Consider the following 27,791-nt stretch of genomic DNA (forward strand, 5'->3'; position numbering starts at 1 on the left):
GGGTTGTGAGCTGCTCTTTCACTTCCTTGTGCTGTTCTCCAGACACAGATGAGATCATTTCTTGTATCACTGGCATTATAAATAAGCTAATGGGTATTTAGCTCATTAAGTCAGCACCACATTTGCTACTGCTTTACAAACTCAGGACTTAAGCCTGCAAGCTGCTGAGCATCTCAGCCATTCAGACTTCATGGGACAAGAAATAGCTTATCCCTCTTCTGTTGAGGCCTGCCGTGCTGCTAGCGGTGCTTTCCCAGGCAGACACCAGTGGATGGGATGGATGAAGGTGCTGTGCTGAGGATGGGCTATGCAGGCACAGTGGGGCTGTGAGGAGCATCCCTCCTCTCTAGTAGATGAAAGCCCAGTGCTTTGCTCCCTGCCTCCTTGTCCAGCCATGCAGAGCAGCTCGGCGATAGCCACCAAGAGCATCGCGCGTCACTCAAAGCAAACACCTTCAGCAGCGTGGGAGGGCTCATGTGAGACTCTAAGAGCTCCAGCTTAGTGAATCCCTGTGATGCTGGATTCCACCCCCCCCTTTTTTAGGGAAACCTGAAGAAAGGGAAGGAATTGGGCTTGTTCTCGGATGTTCCCGTGCCGGAGACAAGCGCTCTGCCTGCGCACGTCCATTGTGCCACATAGGCAACTGTCTGCAAGCCAAGGACAGGGGGAGATGCCTAGAAATGTAAGGGAGGAGAGCATTCACTGCTGCTCTGTGAGTGGAAAAACAGCTCCTTCTGTATTTACTGGATAGCGAGGACTGCCTGGAAAATCCCAGGAACTCTGCACCTCCAGAGGCTCCTGCAGCTGGGGAAAAACAGTCTCCCCATGAAATAATACATCTGATGCCTAAACCGCCTGTGAGAGCAGGGGTGAGCACTGCGTGGAGGTGTTCCCAGCTCCAGAATCGTTTCTCCAGGCACATGGAAAGAACAGTTCTCAGCTGCCTCATTTAGAAAGCAGCAGACACGAGATCAGACAGAGGTGGGGGAATATGGAGCCATTCATCACAAAGCGCTGCTTTATGGGGTCAGAGCGGAAACCACCTTGCTCCTCTCTGAGCCACAAGCGGGTTGCAGTTGGGTCACAGCTACTTGATAGGAAGTCCCTGTTCTCCTGACTTTGATAATGGCAGTTTAAATCCTCCTGAACTGGTGCTTGCAGCAGAAAAGCCAGCCCTGCTTGATGATGAGCGCGGCCCTGCTGAGGTTATGCACAAGGGTGATGCTGTGTGTGCAGGTTGATGGATCCCTGCGCTGATCCAGAGGCTTTTTGTGGGTGAACACTGAGAATGGGACCTTCCAGGTCCTGCAGTGATCCCCAGGGCTTGGTTTTGCTGGGTTTGGCTGTGCAACAAAATTGTATGGCTATCAAAAGTGCCCCAGCCCCTGAGCCCATACTCCATGTCCGCTCCTCCATCCCCCGGGGCAAACCTTGCACTGCCAACATGATCGATACAGGAGGCAGGCAGGCCAGGAAAATAATACCAGTAGCAGAGAAAAGCAATAAAGATGAGTGTGCCCCTGGGAACCACAGACAGACACCAGCATCCTTCCAAGTTAAACTGCATCCTCACTGGGCTCACAGCTCACAGCTCTGCTCTGCTCCTAAGACAGACTGTGGTAAGGGCAAGGCATGATTCTAGGTGGAGAAACATCTATTCAGCAGAAACATCTTCTTCTCCTGCTGTGAGGGGATGCGGAGGAATGTCATCAGCTTAATGGCTTGTGGGACCTGTTTTCCCTGTACTTGTGAACACAGTCCTTGGATGCTCTCCTCCTCTAGGGATCATGAGTCTTCCCTGGTTGGGTCGTTTTGGGTCTGTCTGCAGTTACAGACACTGCTGTGATCCATCTGCAGTGGTGGGTGCCAGCTGCCCCCATTGCTCCCCATCCTGCCATGGTGTGCAGCCAGGAGTGGGGTATTCCCATCCCTTGCCCCTGCTTCTGGGGGCTGGAGTAACCCTCAGCCCAAGATCAATTTAGGGCATCACAGAGGCTGGGATGTGGGGGATGCAGCCCCGTGGTCCTCTCCTGGCCAAGGACCCCACTGAGGACTTGAAGGTTGTGCTGATTTAAGAGCTGGCAGTTTACTTTGTCGGTGAGGTGTTACATCCATCCTTTCGTCCCTACCAGAGGGCAGTTTGTCCATATTCATAAAGACAGTGATAACAGGATTGACTTAAGCATGGCTTTGACACAGAGCCAACTAAGCACTTAGGGAAGAATGGATGCTCAGTTGTGCTCTGGGCTGTGAGACAGCACAGGCACACGTGGGGCTTGGGAGTTCTGAACTACCTCTACCTAAAGCCGGATGAATTTCCCAGAGGCACAGGACAAGCTGAAATCCAACCCCCTTGCGCTGTGCTTCATCGTATCAGCTTCCTCCTCCAAATCCCTCTTTCCCCTCAGTTCCCTCTAGAATGGATCTATCCATAGAAAACCTTCTATAACAGAGGTAACGGAGATGTTTTGAGGCAGAAGCAACAGCTGAGCCTCTCTCCTGGCTTTCCAAACTCCTTTAGTGAGTGTGGGGCTGAAAGCCATGAGCCTGCTCCATCTGCCTCTCACTGTGACAGCCAGCCAGCAATGAGCAGGGTTGTGCAATCCCTGCCGAGGCATTCAAGGAAAAGGAATAATATTTAACAGTCCTGGCAGGAACATGCCCAAGGCAGAAAGTGCAGCTGGGCAGGGCCAGAGGGAAATTCTTTGCCTTCTTAAGGTTGGGAAGGTGGAATTAAGGTAAAATACTCTTGCATGAGGTCCAGGATACCGAAATGAGCAAACTTCCTCTTGCTTTTAAACATCTCACCTGAGCTGAGTTCAGGAATACTCTTGGGATGGAATTGGTGTGAGGAAAAGCATTGGAAGTTCAGGGAGGAAAAAGGAAAGAGACCTGGTTCTGACTCTGAATGTGCCAGACCTCCAGCTAGCGGAGGTCAGGGCAGCGCTGCTGGGGACTGCGCTCGCTCAGGCGCTGGTCCAGCAGTGACTTGGATGCTGTGTTTGGAAAGATGCTGCTCATCAGGCAGCCCTTGGTACCGGTGTACCTTGGTACCAGCAGCACAGTCTGTCACTGCTGATGGAGCTGTGACAGTCTGCATTGCCCAAGGCTCTGCCACCAGGCACCGCACCCCTGTGTGTCCTGGACCCAACAAGTGGAGGGAGCAGGGATGCAGCCGCCAGGCTCTGTCCCTCCAGGCAGTGATGTCCAGCTGGTCTCTGATTTGAAGCTGTTGCTCACATTTGGAACTAACATGAAAAAAAGGCTTAATGGGAAGCTCCTAAATGGCTCCAGCTTTCAGGAGTCGGGACTACTCTTCATTCCTCCTCCTCCCACCAGCAGTCCCAGAGCCGCTGGGTAGCACTGCTTTAAAGCATGGGAACAATGGGAAACCATGCCACTGCTGAAGGAAAATTGGACACAAAGCAGGAGCAGCCACCAGGACCCACTCCTGTTCCTGTTAGAGCTCAGCAGACCCTGAATGTGGCCCTGCAGCATCGCCCAAGCTCCCCCTGACTGAAGCTGCAGCTTCACTCCTGGGCTCATCCTTCATCCCGTGCGTGCAGCTGAGCCCCAGCAACGAGGAATTATTCCTGAGCTTCAAGGAACAAACCAGGAGCAAGGCAGCAAGAAGCAGCCAATGGAAGTGTCAAACAAACCATGAGCAATTAAGTGCTATAGCTTCTTGTTTATCCACCTGCAACAGCAGCTTCATGGCTGGGACTTCAGCTCTGTCTCCAGTGAGACTCCACATGATGCAGTATTTGATGGGTTATTTGATCCATGGCTCCCTGGGTGAGTGATGATTAAAGGGCCCAGCATGGGGCACCCTCTACTTACAGTAGCTCTGTCTGCTTTGTGCATCCTTTCCCTTGGAGAATGGCATTTTTTCCTCCCTGGAGGCCCTGTTTGATTGCCACAGATTGGAAGCCTTTAAAAGGGACTATCTGTGTGAGTCACAGTTAAAGCCACAAAAGAAAAACCAATAAAGCAATCTGAAAAGTGCTGTTTAATGGATTGAGGCAAACTGACTGGAAACAGGATACAGACTTTCATCTTTAAATGGTTAGCTCAAATCCAGCTGCATTCGGGAGCAAACGACATTTATTCCTTATCAACAGCTCAGAGAAAAGACATTTGAAAGGAATTTTACCACCTGAAAGGAGCTGCTGCTCTCTCTGTGCTCCCAGCACCTCCCTGAACACGTCTGAAAGCCTTACGGGTGTTAGGTACCCTTGAAACTCAGTCTTTACAGGGCAGAGCTTTTCCCACCATGAAAATACAGTCCTGAATGTAGGTATCTGCTCATACATCTGCCTTTGCTTCATTTTCATAGCAAATAAGTGCATTCACCCCTCTCAATAGCGATGCTTCTCCATCACCTCAGTGAAGCAGGAGCCATGGACTAAGTGCTCATCCATATCAGCTCTCCGGGCAGCACTGGCAGCGAGTGTTGGCTCATCAGTATCAGTGAAAACCACATCTTGACAGGCTCATAAAAGCCTTATGACACTGCAGGGGCTGTGAGACACGGGGTAATGGGCTGTGATTAATTCTCTCATCCTGATGGCATCGCTGTCAGCTCAGGGCTGGGATGATGGCAAAGCCCAGCTGGTTATCTCCCCAGCTGCGCAGGATCCGTCCCGTCTCTCCGGGAGATGGGTCAATGAGTCAGACCTGATCCTAGAGCTTTCGGGATGAAAAGGGATCTCTTCCTGTACAGTGGTTTCCATCAAGGCCTCACTGCTGGTGCTGTCTCCCAGCCCTGGTGTCCCCAGACAGCCAAGCCCTCACTGAGTCTTGTGGCTCCCATGCTGCACTGTCCTGCTGCAGTGACACAGAGATGGCTTTTCCCAGGCTGAACTTTGGGCTGGCATCATGTTAAATCCCTTTGGCTGACTTTCTTCCCCTATTTGGCAAGCAGAACAGATCTGGGGAATATCCCATGGGATTGTTCCCTTTGATCGACCCTGCAGCTGCCCTGACTTCTCTGCAGGGTGTTTGTCTGCATGCAGTGATGGCAGCTGGGCCAGGGCTCCTGTGTGTAAAGAAGAAATATGTTTTCTGTTTAATTCAGCCTTTACATATCACTATGTTAATGTTAACAAGTCAAATTCAACCTATTTTCCCACTTTTTAGGGGAAAAAGGAATAAAAGGTCTCTTTCTGCATAGAGCACTGAGAAGGAAGGAGTTAGGCTGACCTAAGGCCAGTGTTCATTAGAGGTGAGTTAATGTGTAGATGAGTCTCTTCATATGGCTACACCTCCAGGGGCAAAGTGCTGGTGTGAATCATCCCCCCCGTTGCCTGGCTGCTCACCCAGCTGTGGGGCAGGGGAGTTGTGAGATGTGCTGCAGCTGGCTCAAGCTTGTGCTCCGGCCTGATGCTTTTCCAGATGTGTGTGCAGCTGTGCACGTGGTTGGCACATGGCTGGCGCTTCCCCACTGCTGCAGAACAGGTGTGTAACAGCAGAGGAGACCTGAGCTGCGGGCCAGGCAGTGCTCCCTGCCGTCCTGCACTGCCTCGTGCCTGTTAAAATGTGTAACTGTGGCTTTTCTCCATTTCTGGGACATTTGTAGTGCTGCACTTAACACCCAGGACAGAGGGATCATGGGGTTTGGATGGTTTCCAGGCAGCCAAGAAAGCCGATGCCATCCTGGCCTGTACCAGCACCAGTGTGACCAGCAGGGCCAGGGCGGTGATCATCCCCCTGTACTGGGCACTGGTGAGGCTGCATCTTGAATTCTGTGTTCTGGGTCCCTCACCACAAGAGAGACATTGAAGTGCTGGAGTGGGGCCAGAGAAGGGCACAGAGCCGGTGCAGGGCCTGGAGCACAAGTGTGATGGGGAACGGCTGAGGGACCTGGGGGGGGTTCAGTCTGGAGAAGAGGAGGCTCAGGGGGGACCTTATTGCTCCCTACAAGTGCCTGACAGGAGGATGGAGCCAGGAGGGGCTGGGCTCTGCTCCCAAGGAACAAGGGATGGGACAAGAGGAAACGGCCTCAAGCTGCACCAGGGCAGGTTTAGATGGAGCTGAGGAACAATTCCTGCCCCAGAGGGTGCTCAGGCATTGGAACAGGCTGCCCAGGACAGGGCTGCAGTCACCGACCCTGCAAGTGGAGACGAGGCCTCAGTGCCATGGGTCAGTGGTGGCCTTGGCAGTGCTGGGGAGCGGTTGGACGGGATGAGCTTACAGGGCTTTCCCAACCCGGTTCCAGACCGGGCTCTGCAGCCCCTGCCCGCGGGCAGCGCTGGGGGAGGGAGGCGTTTCCCTGTCCCAGCTCTCCGACGTTCAAACCTTCGCTGTCCCCCCCCCCCAGCTGTTCCCCGCTGTGCACATCTGCCCGGCACCGCTCCGCGCCCGCGGGGCTCCTCCAGATGCTCACGTGGCGCCACCGCCCAGATGTGCGCCCCGCCCGCCCCAGCTGTGCGACACAGCTGTTTCCCGCCACGCCCCGCCCCCGCCGATAGGCCCCGCCCCCTCACCTGTCAATCTTCTGCTCGGGCCCAACCGCGTCCCGCGACATATCGAGGCCCTCGACCAATCAGGGCGTGGTTGTGATTTCCATGGCAGCCGCCGCCGCGCGGCTCAGGGCAGGCGGCGGTGCGGCCGCTCCGGGTCTGGGTCCCCGGTCCCCGTCTCCCGTCCCCTGCGATGGTGCCCGAGCGGAGCCGCGGCGGAGGACGGGCGGCAGCGCCGCTGCTGCTGCGCGGCTCTATCCCGGCCCTGGCAGCGCGGGGCCGGCGGCAGCGCAGGTGAGGAGCCGCTGCCCGCAGCGCACCTGAGGCGGGAGGCTCCGACGGGGCAGGCCCCGGGCACGGCCGTTCCCCCCCCCCCCAACCTCGCAGCCCCGACGGCAGCCGCCGTGCTCCGCCCTGCCCCGCCCGGCGCTGGGGCGGCCCCGGTGCCGCCGGAGCCGTTGGCTTTGTCGGCCGGGGTTGGACGGCCGCGGCCTGAGGCGGCGGTTGCGAGCGGGTCGGCGCTGTGGCCGTGTCCCTTCAGCGGCCCGAGTGGCGGGGACCGGAGCGGGGCGCTCCGCTGTGCGGGCATCGCAGCCGGGAGCGCCCGAGGATGCGCGGCGGGGTCGGGGAGCTGCTTCCCGCCGGTGCCGTGGCGGGGTTCAGTGCGGATCCGAGCCGGGTAAAGGGGAAAGTTTCCGTGCGGGCGGGAGAACCCGCGCGGCTCACGGCTTTGTTCGGCGGCGGGGGAGGCTGTAGGCACCGCGGCGGGGCAGGGGGGGCACGGAAATAGACCCACAGCGCTGCGTGTGTGTCTGCGAACAGCGGAGAGCGGTCGTAGTGTGCGAGCGGCTCAGCGGCAGATCTAACGTCTCAGCTGGAAGGGGTTTTCCTGGTGCTGTCGCTGGAAGAAGCCATTTGCATGTGATGGTGTGAGCGCCGTTTTGTAGGTCTGTATCTTTACCGTTAAGCAGTTTGATTCAGTGGAGTACCCTGTATAATAATAGAGTGCTGGAATCCGCCTGAGGAGGCACAGTACAGGTAAAAGTGCACGGAAGAGGAGCTCATCTGTTCATCAGTGCGTGCTACTCTCTGGTTTTCCCCTCTTTTAGTTAAAACCCAGTCCATCCGTTTAAAGAGCTAGAAGCCTGTGTGTTGCCAGTAAAATTCCTCTTGTTGAATTGTTCTCCAGTAGTAACTGTAGTGCTTAACAGATACTGTGTATTCTTGCATAACTGAGAGCATGTTGGTAACTCTCTTTTGACCATTCAATGTGCAAATCCAGATCATTTACTGGAGGTATTATATATGCGGCTGCAGTAGAATGTTCTTTGTTTTAATTAGCTGTACTTTTAAACTCGTTTTAGATGGCTTAACTGTTGAAAAACCTGAAAGTGCTGAATTTTGAGTCAGCTTGGCATCAATTTCGGGTCTGCTATGGTTTCCTTCTCTGGAAAGCTTATGAGTGTTAGTAGGTCCAGAGAAAGCACAAGTGCTTCTGACTTTCTTTACACACACACGTACATATATACGTGTGTATGTCTGTATATCTAGTGGAAGATCATGAAGAAAGCTGTCTTTTGGGGGGTGTAACTGGTAAATGGAAGGGTTACAGCTTGCTGCATCTTTTACTATTGATTATATGAGAGAAAGGCATAAATGTGAGCACTTGTTTTTTTACTCCTTGTAATATGATTGCACTTGAAACTGTGGGGTTATTACACCGTTGTATGTGGTCTCCCCCAGTACGGAAACTTGGGATTCATCAAGCTTGAGGTTAAAAAACAACCCCCCAAAGTAGGTTCAAGGGGAATGCAAATCTGTGAACAGCATTCCTACTTATGAACGGTAAGGGAATGTTGTTCACACATCTGCATTCCCCTACACTAATTCTGTCCAACTTTGTCCTATCTGCTTGTCGAACTGCTCTGCGTGAAGACGGGCTTCACGAGGTCGAGTTGGCTCTTTCATCTCAGCTGCTTTCTGGCAGATGACTTACTGCTTAGTCCTTTGTGGAAATGAGTGAAAGCTGCTGGTTCTGTTTTATCAGCCTTTTCTACCGTATAACTGATGGGAGAAGAAACCTAGAGAAAACAAATGCAGGGCTTGATAGCCATGATGGTTGAAAAGCTAAAGATGGACTTGGTACTCAAGGCTGCTTGATTTTTATTTCTAGCTTTGCTGTTTTGCTTGGGGTTTGCTTTCTTGTGCTGTAATCTGGCATTTCTCTCAGATGCTGTTATGGGACTGGCAGTAACATATGATATCCGGTCTTGGGGAAGTCATTAAGGTGATTGTGCAAACACCACTTTAAAGGCGTAAAAGTGCTTCCTGGATACTTAAATGACTTTTGGAACAATGTTCTAAATGAGCCTGCGACGGCTTGGATAGCTTCTTGAAGTGGTATGCAGTGAATATTTCAGTCGTGTTCCTTGGTGGTGTGCTATACCATTATCATGTAACTGTCAGCTTTCCTATGCAATCTTCTTTGTGGTGAGCAAACACCAACGACCAGAAACAAACCAGTTCAGTGAAGGAAAGGCTTTATGGAATTCCTTGCTGTCAGTTTTATTTAGGAATGTTGAAAGAATGACGTTGTATGCAAGGGCTTCTTACTGGGACTGTTTAATACAGAACTTTCTCGAAGAAATATATTGTCTCCACTTTTCTGAATGTACATTGTTTTGAAGGTGATTCCTGAGAATTCTCAGTACCTGCTGCCTCTCCAGTATTCAGGTTTATAGAGGGAAAGTGAAGGTGCAAGGAGAGGCAAGGAAGGTACTGATGTGAGTGACAGTTGCTTCTTTTAAGTCCTGGTAGCATTTTCATTTCTCTTTCTACTTTCACGAGCAGAGAACAGAGTGACCATAGAGAACGACAGGCTAGGATTTTTTTCCCATTCACTTTAGCAATCTTGCCACTGTAAAATGAATATCCTCTGCAGATTTATACCATGAGCCTTGGGTGGAGTAGTCAGGCTGTGGCTGTGCATCTGAAAGCATTTCTGACTTGTGAGGATCTTCTGGTTCTAAAGTCTATAAAGCCTTGTGGGGGGAATCATAGCCCCAGAGACTAAGGGATGGAATAGACCTCCTGAGTAGGAAAAGAAAATCATATGAACAAGATAGGAGGACAAGGGTAAACTGTAGAGGGAATGTGAGGAGGATCACAACTTTCCAGCAGTGTGAACTCCAACATTCCTGCTCCTGCTTTCCAGCAGAGGTGGGAGGGCACAGCATTTTGGGAAGGATGCCCATGAAGCACGATAGCCCATTGACACATAGCTGAGTGTGATCTTTCCTCCCAGCAAAGCTCTCCAGGTGTGTTGAGGGCAAACACCGTGGTGAACACTTGGGCAGATGCAGGGACAAGATACACTCACAAAACTCCAAGCAGTACTGCTGTATTTGCTCTTCCTAGAAAGAGATCTGGGTGCCAGAGTCTGAGCCAGAAGTCCAAGAGGTGGAAGCAGAGCCCAAGGGCAAGCTAATCACTGAGAAATGCTTTCATTGGCGGGGTTGGCAGGGGTTTGGTTGGGTTTTTGCTTGTTGATATTGATAGTTCCAGTGTTGCTTTGCTGTCAGTTTAGCCTTGGAAGAAGCTGCCTGCTTGAACATGAGAAGTGAGGTGGTCATCACTCTTTCCAGCCTCGAAAGTGCAAGTCTGAGCTCTAGAGCTTATGAGGCTTGTTTATTACTGGGTGGTAGTGGATCATCTTTTTTCCTGCTGGCAGGGAATGCTTTCAACAACACCAGACCCCAAACCGTTCTAACATCACACACGAATGAATGATTTGCCTCTTGACTATGCTAAAAATCTGCAATGCTTTTTGGGTGAACTTGAGGAAAAAGGTCTTGACCTGCTGCATGCAGGGAGAGGGATTAGTGCGTGCAGAAGGAGGAAACAAAGCAGGCATTTTTGCTTTGCTAACATCATCTTGTGGCTGACTCATAGGCCTGACTTTTCTGGGAATAAAATTCAGCTACATACGCTTCTGCTTAGCTGCACTTTCTCATAGTGAAACGTGGAGATCTTTTTTTCTTGGTGTTACACTTATTTTCCTCGGAATTGGGTTTAGTCTCTCGTTTGAAATTGAAGGCTAAAGGCCTTCCCTACCCTTGTAGCCATCTTCAGCTTCCTCAGTGTATGACTGTGTTGGGTGTGTTGTTTTGGGTGCTTTGTTTCTCTCAGTTCTTTTGGGGTATCTTTATTAACATGTGCTTTTAGGTGGAGCTTCGCTTGGCTTTCCTCAGCTCACGGTGGGTAGAAATGCCGCAGTTTCCAAAGCTCTGCTTAAATGCTGACAAGGGATTGCTTTTGCCTCCTTGTGATTTTTAAATGCTCTCAGTTGAGTGTCTGTTAGCAGCAGGACATTGAAGACTTGTAATAATCCTTCAGGCTGGCAGATGCGATCCAGAGCCCTTCCTCATGCAGAGGAGGGAGAAGGTGGGGTTTATTTGCAAGCTGCTAGCAGGGCAGTAACTTCCATACGTCATACTTTGTCCCAGAGAGCCTTCTGTGTAACTTCAGGCCCAGAAGGGAGGTTGCTGGCTTGGAGGGTAGCTTAGCTTGCTGAGAGGTGCTGTTTCTGACTGCTCTTCTGTTGGTTTCCTGACATACAAAGTCCTGGTCTTGCCGCAGTTCACGGCAGTTGCACACAGCAGGTATTGCTTCCAGGCAGAACAACCCTGTTTGTGCAGAAGCTCTTTATGGTCTTCCAGCCTTTGGCATCTTTGAACTTACCAAGAAAAGTTCCTGCATCAAATGGAAGTATTTGTGGTTGACTGGTATGGGGGTTCTTTGTCGTGTGGATGGGGTTTTGTTTCGTGGGCGAGTGGGCAATACTTGGAGTAGGTTTAGGGAACCTACTGGCAGACCACAAGGCTTGTTTGCCTTCCCAGCTGGAATTACATTGAGAGTCATCATTCTGCTTTACCCAGCCTGTGAGATGAGGATTTCAGCCTTCCGTCAAAAGGCTTCTGCTTGTTGGTTCTGAAAGCTGATGCTGGTTTTCTGTTGTTTGATTTAAGTGATATATATCCTCTTATAAATGGGCAGAGGAAAACAGTTGATGCACTCAGTCTTGACGTGTTTTTCTTGTAGTAATCAGCTACCTACCTGCTGCATTTAGGGAATGTTTGTGTCATCTTCTTTTTTTTCTTTGAGGAAATGAGGTTTATGGGATTTATTCGAACTTGAATAATGTCAGGGATTGTGTGAACTATAAATATTTGCAGGTCTGGTGTGCTCTGTGGCAAAATACTGTTCCTGTTGCGGTAACTCTTCTCTCAGATGAGTACTGACTTTGAACTAAATCTTTACTGCATCTAAAGCATTTAAAGATACTCTATGTACTTTTTGCTAGTGTTAAGCAGAACAGTTTCCCCTTCCCTCATTGAAGGTTGGGTGCACCTACTGAATCTGTTCTGATTTGTCTTTCTTTCTTTCTGAGTACTGTACTGAGCTGACCTCCACTTACGTTTTGGGAGTGTGTTTCTTTTAATGGCCAGATTTTTAAGGTGCAGTTGAAGCCAGCTCTTTAGCAAGGAGAGGTATGTAAAGGAGAATTAAACCTCTGATGGAGGATGGATTAATTATGAGAGTGATGTTCTGGCAAGAGAGTGTGGGAGAGCTCCATGGCCATTTCATATAGGAAGAAGCGAGTTAATCCTTAAGCTATGATTCCAGTTTAATTTTGGTAAGAAAGACTAAAAGCTGAACTTTGAGTGTAATCATAATCATTGATTGGAACAAGCTTTGTTAGTGTGAAGAAGCAAGACGTTCTCTCACAGCTTGGCAACTGGCTCTCCTGGATGCACTGCAAGAGGAAAAATATACTGTGACAGATGCCTGCATGAGGAATTCCCTTCCTTCCTCCCTTCTTCTGCCCCTGCACTGCTATGGTGTGAAGTGGGAGTTCTGTCCTCTGCCTATTGCCATCTGGTTGCACAGCCTCATAGAGCAGGGGCTGCAGAGTGCAAGGTGCTTACCTGTTAAAAGCTGCAGCAGCATCTGCAAGGCCGCTTGCCTGCTGCTGCTGACCATGAGGGCAGTGGTCTGGTGGGGAGCAGCTCTCCAGTCTTGCTCAGGTGGTGACTTCAGAACCTCTTGAGTTAATGGCTGGGTTGGTGTGGAAGAAAAGGTGACTTGGGTGATGTTTTGGAGAGAGGGCAGAGTAGGCATATGGATGTTCTTCATTCAGGGCTGTGTCGTGCCTTGCTGCCAGAGATGGAAAAGCCTTGAGGAAGCCAGTCATTGAAAATGTTGACGGTACCTCAGTACTTGGAGGTCCTCACAATTAGGAGCATCTGTGATTCATACTGTGCAGTGAGTTATTTAGAGTACTGATTTCATTTGGGTTTTGAGAGGAAGAGTCAGTTTTCAGCCTACCTTCTCTGAAAATCCAAAGCTGATGAACTGCAGAATACAGGTGAAACATCTGTCTGTGTATTAGCTGTTATGAACAGAAAAAATAGAGATGCAGTGTACAGATTGTCACGAACAGATCTAGTCATCTGGGCAGCAGAGTACCAGTTTTATCTCAGCTAGTTGGATATAACCCACTGCTATTCATTTTAAGACGTGGAATAATCTTAGTCCTTCTTGTGTCTGTATTGGAATTCGGCAGACAGGTCTTCTTTTAAGTCTTTTGTTTCTATCTAAAAGCTTTGTTCAGACCCATGCATGTCCAGGCATCATCTCGCACAGCCTTTGTTTTCATCTCATCTGTGAAAATGAAAATTGCTTTTAAATAATGCAGTATTAAAAATCCTACATGAAAAGGGGGGGAAAAGGAAAACCTTGGGTTTATTTGGTGTCTCTTGGGGTTTCAGCCTTCATCTCCTTGGAAAAATAACTTTTAGAATTTCAAAAAGGGGCTATATAGTATATTTAGTAATAGGTGTGCTGGCTGTGCAAACCCTGAATTCCAGTGCAAGTCTAACTTGTTTTTGAATACTGGGCTCTACTGTCACTGTAGAGAACAGTACCATTCCTATTTGAAGAAAACTTGCAGGAGAAAAGCAGTGGCTTTTGGTGTGGTAAAATTGACTTGATTCTAAGAAGTCATATAATAGTCATATTGAGAAATGGCTCTGTCACAGACAGAGCTATTCTTCATTGCCTAAAGGCCTCCATCGAAAATTGGACACTGTCAGTGTTGGTAGGTAACTGTGCAATGGCTTTTGCTAACTTCTTGTATCCAGTGAAGGAAATGGAGTATTTCAAGCAAAACAGGAGATCATGTAGTTATGTGAAAATGTGATGATGAGCAGGATACTGCTACCATCCGTGCAGCAAGCCAGAGGTATTCTAATACTTACATTTGTCTGTCGTTTCTCATGTGATCTGTGCGGGGTATCTTGTTCTTTTTGGTTATATCTTGGTGACTGGCTTCTTTAATGTGTAGAGTCCCATATAAATGATGTCTTTTCTTGACTGTTAGCGGTGGCTATCCAGTAGAAGAATCCTTTCAAGTCCGTTAAGATGTGCCAGAGAACTTGCATGTAAATGGTAACTGTAGTCCTGAATCCTATGCTTTGTGTTGGGTCTATGGGTTAACAAAAAAGCTTTTTATTATGGGGTGGTCATGATTAGACTTTGCATTTACTGGTCTTAGTGCAACACCAGGAAATAATAGATTTATTGGACAGAGCCTTGGGTGACGTGGTTTGGTGTGAGGTGTCTCTGCCCATGGCAGGGGGGTTGGAACGGGATGATCTTAAGGTCCTTTGCAACCCAAACCGTTCTATGATTCTGTGATTTCTGTTGTTGATTCATCACAGTAGATCTTAACAAAGTTCTAAATACGTATTTTCTTTTTCCCCTCTCACCAGACCTTAATTTATTTTGGATTAGGATTCCCATGGCATGTGAACTAGAAGATACTTTGAAGTAGAAGCTTTCTTTCTTTTGAAGTGACAGTCTTTTATCAAAATGGTTGGGAAACTCAAACAGAACTTGCTACTGGCATGTCTGGTGATCAGTTCGGTGACGGTGTTTTATTTGGGCCAACACGCCATGGAGTGTCACCATCGAATAGAAGAACGCAGCCAGCCTGTGAGGGTGGAGAGTGTGAGAAGCACAGTAAGAACTGCTTCCAATGTGAATGCAAACAAAACCTTTGCTTACAACAAAGACATGCCTTTAATATTTATTGGAGGAGTCCCTCGAAGTGGCACTACCTTAATGCGTGCTATGCTTGATGCCCATCCGGATATTCGATGTGGAGAAGAGACAAGGGTGATCCCAAGAATTCTGGCAGTTAAGCAGATGTGGGCTAGGTCAAGCAAAGAGAAGATCCGACTGGATGAAGCTGGAGTGACAGATGAGGTTCTGGACTCAGCCATGCAAGCGTTTTTGTTGGAAATCATTGTGAAACATGGGGAGCCTGCTCCGTATTTGTGTAACAAAGATCCCTTTGCTTTAAAATCCTTAACTTATCTTGCCAGAATTTTCCCCAATGCCAAATTTCTTCTGATGGTACGGGATGGTCGTGCATCTGTGCATTCCATGATATCTAGAAAAGTCACAATAGCTGGATTTGACCTTAACAGCTACAGGGACTGCTTGACCAAATGGAATCGTGCTATAGAAACTATGTATAACCAGTGTATGGAGGTTGGTTTTGAAAGGTGTATGCTCGTGCATTATGAACAACTCGTATTGCATCCTGAAAGATGGATGAGAACTCTCTTAAAGTTTCTTCGCATCCCATGGAACCAAGCTGTGCTGCACCATGAAGAAATGATTGGAAAAGCAGGGGGTGTTTCTCTTTCAAAGTGAGTATGAGCATTCCTCCTTTACCTTGTATTGTTCTAAGAGCTAAAATAGTACATTTTGCATAGAAAAGACTAGTCATAACTTGGATTCAGTTTTTAAGTAGCTAATGATGTTTTGGGAAACTGGTTTATGATGCATGTTAGCTGGGAAGTAAGAATCCCTGTTACCTAATGATTTGCAGTCTCTGATTGCTCCCATTAAACAACTGTCCCACTAATGTGTATGGAGCATGTGAGTGAATTTTTAACTAATGATCAGTCTAACTTGAATTTAGATGTCTCGTGCCGGCCTTACCTCCAGTATAACTTTGCTTTTCTCCATGCCCCAAAATGAAGCTGGCTTATTTTATCTAGGCTGGTGTTACTTACCCTGGCGAGATCACCCCTTTGATTTCAGGAACTTAAGGCCTGTCAATGCCAGAATGGCTGTTGAGTTACGTTTGCCAAGGACATACTCTTCCAGGAAACTTGAGAAAGTGTTCCAACAAAATAGAGAGCAGAATTGGCGTGCTGTTCTGTTGGCATGTGCTCCGAAAAGAGCAAGCATTTTGAATAAAATTAACCTTGTTGTGAGCAAATCTCTCAGTATTACTGCCGTGCCATCTGTGCACCTGATTTAGCCTCTTTCAGAAACCAATCTCCTGAGAAAACCTAGATGGGTGTTGTGAAGAGGAAAAAGGGTAGATAATTCTCCAGTTAAACTACTCTGGTTTCTTTGCCACTATTTACAGCTGAACATCCAAAATGCTGCTAGGCTTGCCATTGAAGGGGGAGGATGTGAGTGTTTGAATCTCTCTTCCTATTTTTGCAATGGCAGATACATCTCCCAGGTTGTCTTAAGTTTCTAAAATATTGATTAAGAAGCCCTGTTCCAGCAGCAAGGCATGCCCAGTTTAATTCCTTGGCTTCTGGTTATAGAATATTCATCACTAGCCAAATGCTTCTGAGTAACAGAGGCCTTGCCCAGCCTGGAGTGTGGGCTGAGTAGAGACACGTCAGGCTGTTGGATACTGAGTGATTCCAGTGTCTGTAAAAACTACAGGCTTGAGAAATAAATATTGGGAGATTTGGTTTATTTAATGCCTGGGGAAGGGGCTGTGTGGGTTTTCTAACACTTTGTAGGGGAAGAAGATTTAGAGCAAATCATACCATTATTAGTCAGTGGCTACAAAGAGAGCTTGAAACTCGGATAATGGTCATATATTTACAGCCTGGAGGTTTTGCATCACTGTTCCCACCGAAGAAACACAGCCACCACCACTTCACTGTTCATTCTCAGGGCATCTCAACCCCCTTTTTTTGCTGTATTGTTTGTTGTTAACAGATTGAAGACATCTGATAATGTTAACCTGAAGCAGGGCACTGTTGTATGTCTCTGCAAGCTGGATCTGCGTGTGAACTCCTCTTCAGTTGCCTGCATCATGTTACTGCTTCACAGTGGCAGCTGAGGGGGGAGTAAACTGAGTGATATAAATAGGTGGTTGCCAAGTTCTGTTAAGTGTCCTGTAAAACTAACTATGCAGAATGTCATTCCTTCTAAATTAGCACTACCTTACAGCTTCCAGATCAGCATTTTTGGAAGTTAATGGACCTCTATGTTATACAACTGTAGTAGTCTTACCGAATTCACACAGTTTCAAGTGATATTTCTGGTTAAATCTGGTGGAATGGGATGTGAGGAGCTGAGAACACTTGTTCGTGTCTCTAAAAATTAAGGCACTGGATTGTTGGAAGTAGAATGTTTACTCTCATGTTTATTTTTGACTCAAACTTTCAAATTCAGGATTGGCAAGTATGAACATGTTCTTTTGAGCTTCAGTTCAATCTATTCATGGACTTCTGCATGGTTTTATCAGCTCTCATCTGATATGGGAAAGTGATCTGTTATTTTAGAAGGCTCTGGCAGTAGTGGAAAAAGAAAGGGTTTTATTAGTGTTATGTCTGATGTTTTTCATCTAATCAATTACCCTTGAAATAGGTGATGAGATTTGTTTTTCAGTTGCAAGAGACCTCTATAATCTGATAATGATTATATTATTATATATTATATATTATTTATTAAATAATAGTAGAATATTAATTAAATGATATAATAATATTATATGACTCAGGCTTTTGAAGGCTGCAAGAAAAACAGTGAATATGACATTCTCTTCAATGTCTGTTTTGTGTATTTAAATGATTCTAATTGAAATTATGGAGGAGGAGCTTGAGATTCCCAGTTTGATTTCTTTGTACCAGTTAAAACTGCCTGCTTTTAGCATCCCAGCTTCCCACTGCCCTCCTGTGTGCAGCCAGGTGCTGTGAACAGGGACTGCTGCCTGTGTAGGGCTTCCTTGCCCAGAGCAGGGGGTGACTGCCCAGAAGAAATTACCCTTTGAGGAGCAGCTTGCCAGGGATTTCACTCCGACCTTTAGAGTCTGCCACAGGTGAACAAGCTTTGACAGCTGAACAAAACACACCTTGCATATTAGACTTAGTTTTCCCTCTATCAAGTTGCATTTAGCTTGTTCCCAGCTGCAGCTGAGTTCTTCATGGCCTTGGGTGTGCATGGCTACCTTCTGGGGCAGGTTTTAAGCAGCATTGTTCTCTTACGACTTTGACTTTCTCCCTGAGCTTGCTTGGGGAGTGCTCTTTGCTTCAGTGTGAATACCGTAATCTCTCAGCTGAAAGAATCAGGACCAGCAGAGCTCTGTATTCTGATGGCTTTCTCCCACCTGATTTTCCAAAGGGATGATGCTGAAGATCACTTCAGACGTGATTTAAGGAAATTTGAAACACTGCTGCCTATTGCAACTCTGTCTTCTACTCTGCTTTCTTACAGAGCTTTAATTTGCCACATGCCTGCTGCCAAGTGCTTCAGGCTGGTTCATAGTAGTATATTAAAATTGGAACACTCAAATGATATTACAGTTTTTACTGGCAGAAGGAGAATATCACAAGTACTAAATCATCTGTGTTGAAATCTCTTGTAGAAGAGATTCAGAGCAGCCCTGCGGAGAAGGGCTTGGGGGTGTTGGTTGATGAGAAAATGAACATGAGCCGGCTTCAGTGTGTGCTCGCAGCCCAGAAACCAACCGTATCCTGGGCTGCATCAAAAGGAGCGTGACCAGCAGGTCGAAGGAGGTGATCCTGCCCCTCTGCTCTGCTCTTGTGAGACCTCACCTGGAGCATTGTGTGCAGTTCTGGTGTCCTCAACATAAAAAGGACATGGAACTGTTGGAACAAGTCCAGAGGAGGCCACGAGGATGATCAGGGGCTGGAGCACCTCCTGTATGGAGACAGGCTGAGGAAGTTGGGGCTGTTCAGCCTGGAGAAGAGAAGCTGATGGAGACCTCAGAGCAGCCTTCCAGTATCTGAAGGGGGCCTATAGGGATGCTGGGGAGGGACTCTTCATTAGGGACTGCAGTGACAGGACAAGGGGTAACGGGTTAAAACTTAAACAGGGGAAGTTTAGATTGGATCTAAGGAAGAAGTTCTTTACTGTAAGGGTGGTGAGGCACTGGAATGGGTTGCCCAGGGAGGTTGTGAATGCTCCATCGCTGGTGGTGTTCAAAGCCAGGTTGGACAGAGCCTTGAGTGGCATGGTTTAGTGTGAGGTGGGGGGCTGGAACTGGATGATCTTAAGGTCCTTTCCAACCCTAACTATTCTATGATTCTGTGATTCTATGAAATGTGATGTTCATTTAAAAGATCCCACCACATAAGCTTAGCCTGCCTAGTGTGGCAGGGACAGTATGAAGATAAAATCAGTTCCCTGGTTGTCAGCAAGGTAGAAAACCTCAAAGTGAGAGAATGATCTACTACTACAATCTGCAAAGGCTGTGATACTGTGTAAAGAAAAGGAGCAGAGAAGCCTGCCTTAATCACCTTCCACTCACTCTAAAGGCTTTCAGACCTTTCACACAGGCTCAGCATCTGCATGGATACCTGGGGGTGGCTTAACTGTTGGAGGGTTTTTGAAAAGAAATCTGACAAGAATTTGTTGTCTTGAAATGTTAAAAAGAAAAAAAGAAGATAGCAGTGTTTTTAAAAGCCCTTTATAATGACGATAATCCCTGGTGACAGAACGTACATGTCTGAGAATATGGTTTTCACTCATCCGCAATCCAACGCTGTCAAATGAAATCTGTATCAGATGGAATGAGGCTCTACGGGCACTGTAAGATGTTTTATGTGCAGCTGTGTGTAGAATCAGATTGTGCATGCAGGTTGTTTCTGTGCCAGGGATGAGCCAGCCACCTGGCTTGTGGAATTCTTCAGGCACTGAGCTGACTCTGTTCTTCTCTTCTTGCAAACTCAAGCTCTTATGCAACAGTTTGTTAACAGCAATATTAGGTACCAGACAGCCTGTGTTTAAGATTCTGACTTCATCTGTTCCCCTGGCTGCTTGGTTTGAGGAAACTCTTGGCTGCCTTACTCTCTTTTCCTGCATTTGCTTAGTAATCCCTGTTACTGATGCAGCCCTAGTCTCACTGTTCTGTTTTACTTAGTGTTTTTGCTTCTTCTTTTGGTTTTATCCAGCTGCAAGGAGAAACACGGCAAGGGTTTTAAGGATGTGCACTGCAGCATTTGTAGTAGTGGGAAGCCTTCTGTGGTTTGAAGTAATTGCCAGCGTGGCTGTTGAAGGAATGTACTATGGCTGGACTACATGCTATAACTAGCATTGTTAATATAGCTCTGGCATTTGCCTCCTAACTGAAACCAGCTGTGGTGACCACGGACGTGAAGAAATGTCAACCCTTTTATAGCGATTTTTTATTAGGCTGGTTATGAAAATAGCTGTCTAAGCAAAATTACTTCAGAATATACTATTTTTAATGCATACCTTTCAGTTGATTCTAGTATGGATGTGGAAGTGTTTGGGGTTACTCGTGTCTTCCACGCTACCAGCTGCTTTCAAAGCTGAAACCGTGCCTGTGTTTTTGCAGTGGAGCCTGGCAGCACTTGCCATAAGCATGCATAATCAAATTTGTCAAGACCTGCAATGTTTCCTTGTTTTGATCTGTTTGATGCATTTTTGGGGGGGGGGGGTGTGTGGGGTGTGGTGTGTGTGCTTCTTTCCTCTTGTCCCCAGTCTGTCTTCCCCCATGCTCCTCAGGTGTTCTTTGCTCTTGAAGAATCTTTCCCCCAAACTGTGTTTTACTTTTCTTCCCACCTTAACTAAAAGGGCAGAAAAGGATTCATGCTGAAGACCAAATGTGGTACAGTGTATTTTTGAATCCGTGCCTTGGAGGAGCTAAATGTAGCTCCCTGCTTATCTCTCGCCAGTGATTAATCACCAGGAAGTGTTTCATGCTGAGCTTATGTTTACCAAAGACTAAAATGAGAGTGGGGCAAAACATACACGTTTTAAATGTGCTCTTACTTCAGGGCGAGTTAGCCACATGCGTACCAATTTAGGTCCTAACTGATGTATAACACCCATTGGTTTGGGGTTTCAGTAAGCTCTTAGCCAAGGCTGTTGCCTGGTTCTCACAGTATCACCCTTATTTTAAATGGTCCAATCAATCTGCAGCTTTGGTGATGGGCTTGGCTGGCTCTGAGAGGGAAAGGTCTGTAAATCAAAGCCTCTTCACAGACCTAGGGATATATTTTTCTTGACAGTCCCAATCAGCATGGTTCTGAGGACTCCTGACTTGTGGTGCCTTGTCCTCTGCCAGGCCACTTTGACCTTCAGAAACTCAGCTCCTAACAGCTATTTTCTTGCTAATGTGATGTGAAGTTAGAAGCTCATCTTCTAATTAGAAGGCTCAAAAAAGCAATGCCCAGGCTTTTTACTTTGCTCTACAGGCTTGTGACCCCAGGGCAATAGCCTTCAGGAGGGCTGAAATTAGGTTGTGACTCCCCGGTCCCAAAATCCCATTCTGACTTCCTGCCTTTGGTTTGAGCTCCTGGTTGAAGAGAGCAAGGCTGAATGTTCTGGGAGCTGTCTTGCATCGTTTTGGTCATCAGGTGCTTACTCATCAGCTTCCATTAAACACCTTTTGCAGCCATCTGTGAAGGCTCAGCTTGCCAAGATGCTTTCCCCATACGTGACCATTTCCCTGTCTGGTTTGTTCTGTGTTGATTGTGTTTAAAGTACATCAGGTACTGACCTTCCAGCATTGTATGGTTAACTTCCTTCCTCTGTCCTGGAAACACTCGAACTATGATGACAAGTGAAAAAGAGCAACACGGTAAAGACTGATGACTGGAAGACGTGCATGCATGGGTTATAAGGCTTTCGTTGCACAGTCCAGGGTGCATCTAAATGGGATGCTTCTTGCTATTGATTTAATGTTTGTCTGCTCTGCAACAATTCTTTAGCCTCTTCGTGGAGGTTGATTAGGTAACTGTAATCAAACTTGTTCCTCTTGCAAGTTGAGTGATGTCAGTCTTGAGAGCAATCTGACTTAACTCAGGCTTCTGAGTTCTGAAACTGTCAGGAGCATTTCTGGATATTCCATTTATTTTTTGTAGAAGATACTTTCTCATCTCCTGCCTGCTGTAGAACTGGAGCATTGGCTGCTTGAGAAATAACTCGATCTCAGCTTTCTCATTCTTTATCATGAGTAGAAAAGCTACTGCTGTTATACTTCATACTGTTACTTTCACATATATCACTTCCATTTCTGAGCAGTAGAGCTTTTTGAGATGGAAAACTCATCATGATGTAAATAAGGCATGGGAAGAATGGTAGTTGCAAGTGGATGTGAGAGCTATATGCTTAGCATATAGCAGGTATAGCCATCCAGCAGGAATTACTGATACTGTGGCATACCTAGGGTCTTACTTGCAATGCAGATGCAAATATTCCTTTGGGCAACTTGTATATACAGACCTGATTATTAATCTGCCTCAGAAGAAAGATAAACCTTGACCTCCAAAACACTTGTGCACTTTTACTCCTCAGCCTGTTCCGAGTCCTGCTGGCCTGTTTCAGAAGTAACATGGTAAAGGTGTATGTTTGCTAACCTAAAAGAAGCAAGGAATGTGGGGGAAAACAAAGTGATGACAGATTTCTTCCCTTGGAAAAAACCCAACCCAACAAGCACACAGCAAAACTAGGGTGCAAGAACAAACATGGGGCCTTAGGAGTGTTGACTAAATAAGCAGCAAATCAACTGTCTTCTAAACACAGTACATAAGACACTATGGTTATTCACTTGCCTTAAGGAACTGTGTAATGGCCAAGCAATCAGTAAAAGGAATGGTTATGAATAATATTATTGAAGTCCATGGATTTCTGTCATTCCCATAGAGATGTCCTACTGGAAAAGTCACAGTATGTAGGGGGGAAGAAATGGCACCTGGACTTTAAACTTCGAATACGACTTCCAAGAGCATTTAAGACAATGAAAGAGCAAGTGTGGGAATATGCCAGCGGGAAAACAGCTTTATATGTAGGTGTGTGCATACTTTTCACTTAACAGCTCTTTGGCTTTCACTGCTGTCTTTAGGCAAAGAACTTGCCTCAGGACATTCTGTATGAAAGCCTAAGCCATGAATGTTGTGCTTGTTATTCTCGTTTTAGCCTCCTGTAGTAAAACTTCACTTCCCATCAGCTCTGTAGAAACATGACATTTGGAAAGGGGAAGATGAAAACCCAGACAAAGCAAGCGAAAGGCCTTAATGCCAGTGAAGAAGCAGGTATTGGTTGGGATGCAAAATGTAATCTGTCTTTCTTCCTCCACAGGGTTGAAAGATCTACTGACCAAGTAATCAAGCCAGTCAATGTGGAAGCACTGTCAAAGTGGGTTGGGAAGATACCTGCTGATGTTCTGCAAGATATGCCTGTGATTGCACCCATGCTAGCAAAACTGGGCTACGATCCGTATGCCAATCCACCAAATTATGGAAAGCCAGATCAAAAAGTTGTGGAAAACACAAGGAGGGTAAGGCGTTTTTGTGTGTTTAGTGACTGACTAAATGGATGTGAGCTGTGGAGCTGAAGAGTCTCGTGTTTCATTTGTTTGGAGATTTTAAAGTCTGTTTCTAATACCTTTTGAAACTTAGCAATGTGGTTTCCTTGCCATGGGGATGAAAAGGAAGAATTCTATGGGACCTTGAGCACCGAAAGTCTTTCTCCTGCTGTTTGTCTTCAATTTGGTTTATGTTCCTTTACCCCAACCCCAGGCTTGAGCTGTGTTCTTTGGTGTAGGTAACTAAACCTCTTGAGAGCTGTCCAGATAGTTGGGGAACTAGTTAGTAGTGGAAAAAGCAGCTTTCTCACCCGAGCATCAAACTTGCCTGATGAGCTCAGCTTTTTATACATGAGGGCTGGCAGAAGCTCTTTCACAAAATTACACCCCAAATACTTGGTAGAATTGGAAAAGTGACCCATGGAAAATGGCTCAAGATGATCAAAATGGCACATTTTTCCAATTCTTTGCTGTCCTTTGTAGAAGCAAACGAAAGATGGAGGGAAGTCTGGTGCTGATTAACCTAAACTTAAGGATTTGAGCCTGAACTTAATCTTGGAATGTGAGTAGTTAGGCTATAGAGCTGTTTATCCCCGGAGGTATCCATTGGAAAGCTCGTTACCTTTGTTTGAAATAAAAGTAATTAATTCCTATGTTCTTTGGAGAATGTATACTTGATTAAAAGAAGGTGCCTTTTGCTGCTGCGGCAAAGTAATCATTGGAAAAATTGAATTAAACCATTAAAAAGGACTGTCTTCCACTAGCCTCCAGTATTAAACCCCCCTGGTTCGTATGCTGCTGAGCTAAATACTGATGGAGGGGGGGAAAAAAGGCTTTTGGGGAAGTCTCCAAACACTTTTGCATGCTTTCTTCTTAGAAGCCTGAGTACCCGATTGTGCGTATTAAGGGAAGACAGGTCGGCTGTTTTAATAGTTGTTAGCTCAGCATGGAAAAGGTAACCCACCTTTTCTGGCAGGGGTAGTGGTTAGCATTGTGTGGGTTTCCTGATGCTACTTCTTTTAAAGAAGCTCACAAACTAACTTTTCTGTACCCAATTCAACCCCCTTAAAACAAAAAAAAGAAGTCTTCAGTGCTACTTCATGGAGCCTTGAAAATGAAATCCTCGTGCACCTACCTGTATGTGGTATAGAACAGTGACAGGGTCCAGATTTGTATTCTGTTGCAGTGGTTTAAGGTTGGTTATCTCTTCCTGACACAATTAAAGTACATTTCTGCAGTAGGGTGACCTTTCTTATGCCTCTAATGCCATGCCTTCTATGCATGGCAAGCTCAGTCTGAGGTGTAAAAGTCTGGATCTCAGTTGCTTACTGTTGGGTGGCTTCTTGAAACCTGTTTCAGTTCAAAAATGCAAGAGAGAAATTCAGGTAATAAAGCCACAAACACCTTTAAACAAGTTGAAACCTAATTTGGAAGGCTAAAGTGCATCGTTTGCATTGAAGCATGATCAGTTTATTTACTCATGTTAAACCAGCTGTGGAAAAACTGGAGGTTACTGTTACGATAGCTGGTCCAAATAGTGCAATGCTTCCTTTGACTGATATTCTAATTCAATAGTTTTACAGCCCAAGGTAGCATTTTAATTTTGGTATTTATTTTTACCCAGTATGTATTTTCCTGGTCTCTTGTTTCTTTACAAAATTCCTTTTGCATATATGGTTTGTAGAGCTAAAGTGAGGGTGATGTCCTGAATTAAGACTAAAACCCAAAACTCCCAAAGGACTAAGGATGGCTAACCTTCAAAACTGGCACTCTTACTTTTGAAAATGGAGAAACAAGATGTCATGTACCCCAAGGAGCCTGTGACAGCTTGAATTAGTGTTGGAGCTTTCATTTGGATGGCTTGAATTCCCCCCCCAAGTCACTTTGCTTTGTTTCCTCCCAGCTGGTTCCCAGCAAATCCCTGCTCAGACCATCCTCTTTCCCTGTGACTACGGAAACGCTGATGGCCTCACTTCCTAGGGTTTCAAGATTTAAGGCTTCCCAGCTCCCAGAGCAGTTTGTTGCTTAGGTTACTTAATAGGGCAGCAGGCTCATCACCCTCTCTACAAGTGCCAGGCTCTCTGGCCAGCATGCAGCTCACGTAGTCAATGGCCAAAATGCTGGCTGCTGAGCTTGATCTCAGACCAAGTGCGTTTTGACATAACTGATCCTCTGGCTGGTGATCAGTGGGAGCTGACTCGTGTCTCAAACACACTTTGGTTTGTTTTCCCCACAGCTTTATTTGGTTTTATCTGCCCCCCATTCCCAAATGTTTCAAAACACTTTAAGGTGTTTGGGGTAAAGGGGGGTGAGAGGGAAGGGAGAAGAGGGCGAGAGGGAACTGGGATGTGTTGGTTTTGCCTATCAGGGATAGCATGTGCTGCATGTGGATTTGCCCCTTTTTGTTCATGAATCCATACTGGTTTATTGCTTGCTGCTGCCTCTTGATGAAGAGGGCATTTACTTTAAGGTTTTTCAGCATTTATTGGTCTGGATTTTTCCAGCCTTTATGAAGTGGCACTTGGGAAGTGCGTTACTGCATGCTCTGAGCTGGTGACTTTGTGCATTAATATAGCCCTACTTTTGTTCTTGCTTTCTTCTTACATTTCTTCACCTTGGATAGTCTTGCACAGAGTTTTGTGCAGAGTTTGTGGTATGTTGAAGATGAAGCTGTCCAAATAAAATCTTTCCAAAGTTCCTCTTCAGTGCATAATAAGTACATACAAACCTTGCTTGTAAGCATTTATTGCTTCACTTTGTGTTTGGAAGCTGTCCTGTTGTATTCTTGTTTGTGGTCTCGGAGAACTTTTAAATTTAACACAGAACTTGAATTTTATGCATTGAAAACAGAGAAAGTTTCAACTTCTGAAACTGAGCTGTATTGTGGTAGCACAGTAACCCTTGCAGTGACTCACGGGGGATAACATTGAGTTATCTGACACTTGCTGCTCTGATACCATCATAGTTTCTTAGTCCCTTTCAAATGGCTTGAGCTAGCACTTCAGATGATCAGGGGACTGGAGCACCTCCTGTATGAAGACAGGCTGAGGAAGTTGGGGCTGTTCAGCCTGGAGAAGAGAAGGCTGCGTGGAGACCTCAGAGCAGCTTCCAGTATCTGAAGGGGGCCTATAGGGATGCTGGGGAGGGACTCTTCATTAGGGACTGTAGTGACAGGACAAGGGGTAACGGGTTAAAACTGAAACAGGGGAAGTTTAGATTGGATATAAGGAAAAAGTTTTTTCCTGTTAGGGTGGTGAGGCACTGGAATGGGCTGCCCAGGGAGGTTGTGAATGCTCCATCCCTGGTGGTGTTCACGGCCAGGTTATATGAAGCCTTAGGTGGCATGGTTTAGTGTGAGGTGTCCCTGCCCATGGCAGGGGGGTTGGAAGTGGATGAACTTAAGGTCGTTTCCAACCCAAACCATTCTGTGATTCTGTGAAGGGAATTGGTTTTGTCTGGCACACAAAGTAGCTTTAAGGGGGAAAGACTGATGGGTTGGTTTGGTGTGTGTGTGGGGTGTTCAGTTTTGTGGGGGTTACGTAAATGCTGGCTTAAATTGATTGTGGAAGTTGCAACAACAGGGTGGAAGGCCAGCACCACTGAAATTACTGGCAAGGGAGATTCCGGCTCCACCTAAAGATGGAACAACGTTGTGTCATCTAGTGCATTGCATAAAGATAAGGAGAACATGAAATTCATTTTCAGGCTGCAAAACAGCTTCTATTGAGTGCAGAGGGGTCAGTATTTTATGAGCAGAAGCCTGTGCATTGCCCAGTTGTAGAAGATAACTTAAGAAAATTACAAGCTTTAAACTGCCCCATGTCTGTTCTGAAATGTGCTTAAATGCTGTGTCTAGAGCTGCACCGACTGCACTGAGCAAAGTCTATGGCTTCTTTGTAATGACTACAAATCGGACTTGTCATTGCTGAGCAGTATTTTCACTGTTAAGATGCTGCTGTTAGTCCTGAAGTTAAGAACTGACAATGTAAAGGTGCCTAAATCAAGGGCTAATAATGAAGAAAACCAGAAAGGAATGGCTACTGTGATGCAGAACATTAGCTTCCCCGTACCTTTCCAAGCAGTTCAGTCCCGTTCTTGTTTCTTCTTCTTTTCTCCTTTGCTGTCCCTCTGCTGGTGACTGTACAGGTTAATGTACAGGTTATGTATGGGTTAAACAATCCTTTTTGTTCAGTCTGGAAGCAAAATGACGATCCTCACCAGCTCCAGTACAGGGCTTGAGTTAGAATTTCTATGTGCTCCTAGGTAATGCAATGAAAACAGTGCTCTCTGCTAAGTTTTGGGTTTTTCACTTGAGTGCTACCTGCCTGGGGCACCGGAATGGTTAGGTTGGGTTTCCATGCCACTGTAGCACAGCACAGAAAAAGATGCAACCACTGTGTGTGTTTCTGTCACCTTAGTTCTGCTTTTGTTTCAGGAAATACCAGTGTTTGAAGCTAACCTCATCTCTTCTTACACTGCTCTCCAAGTGCTGTGTGGTGTTATGAAATAAGACTCTGGCAGTATCTGCACTGGTGGAGTACAAATCCAACATGAGTATAACAGAATTTCCTGATGTTTTCAATAACAAAGCCATTAACTTCTTGTTTATCTGCTTTATGTTAACCCTGGCAATATCCTCTTTTATGGCA

At 46.5% G+C, this 27,791-nt stretch overlaps 1 protein-coding gene across 8 annotated transcripts in view; it reads left to right on the forward strand.

Moving 5' to 3' along the window:
• Nucleotides 1-27,791, forward strand: part of TPST1 (tyrosylprotein sulfotransferase 1) — a 49,663-nt gene that overhangs the window by 12,295 nt on the left and 9,577 nt on the right. For 4 of the 8 annotated variants that reach the window (XR_008971926.1, XR_008971925.1, XM_057407097.1 and 1 more), the window contains exons 1-3: nt 6,631-6,755; nt 14,294-15,238; nt 22,917-23,115. Coding sequence is in view for 2 of the 8 variants with exons in the window: in XM_057407097.1 (XP_057263080.1) it covers nt 14,394-15,238; nt 22,917-23,115 (1,044 nt within the window). In the remaining 6 variants the exon portion in view is untranslated. Of the gene's footprint in view, nt 1-6,630; nt 6,756-7,042; nt 7,141-14,293; nt 15,239-22,916; nt 23,116-27,791 lie in introns of those variants that run through there. The other 4 variants (XR_008971930.1, XR_008971928.1, XR_008971927.1 and 1 more) reach the window with 2 other exon arrangements.

The sequence above is a fragment of the Pezoporus wallicus genome, unplaced genomic scaffold (assembly GCF_028554395.1).
Source record: "Pezoporus wallicus isolate ANWC-B61680 ecotype Strahan unplaced genomic scaffold, APGP_CSIRO_Pwel_v1 contig_10389, whole genome shotgun sequence".
Classification (NCBI taxonomy): Eukaryota; Metazoa; Chordata; class Aves; order Psittaciformes; family Psittacidae; genus Pezoporus; species Pezoporus wallicus.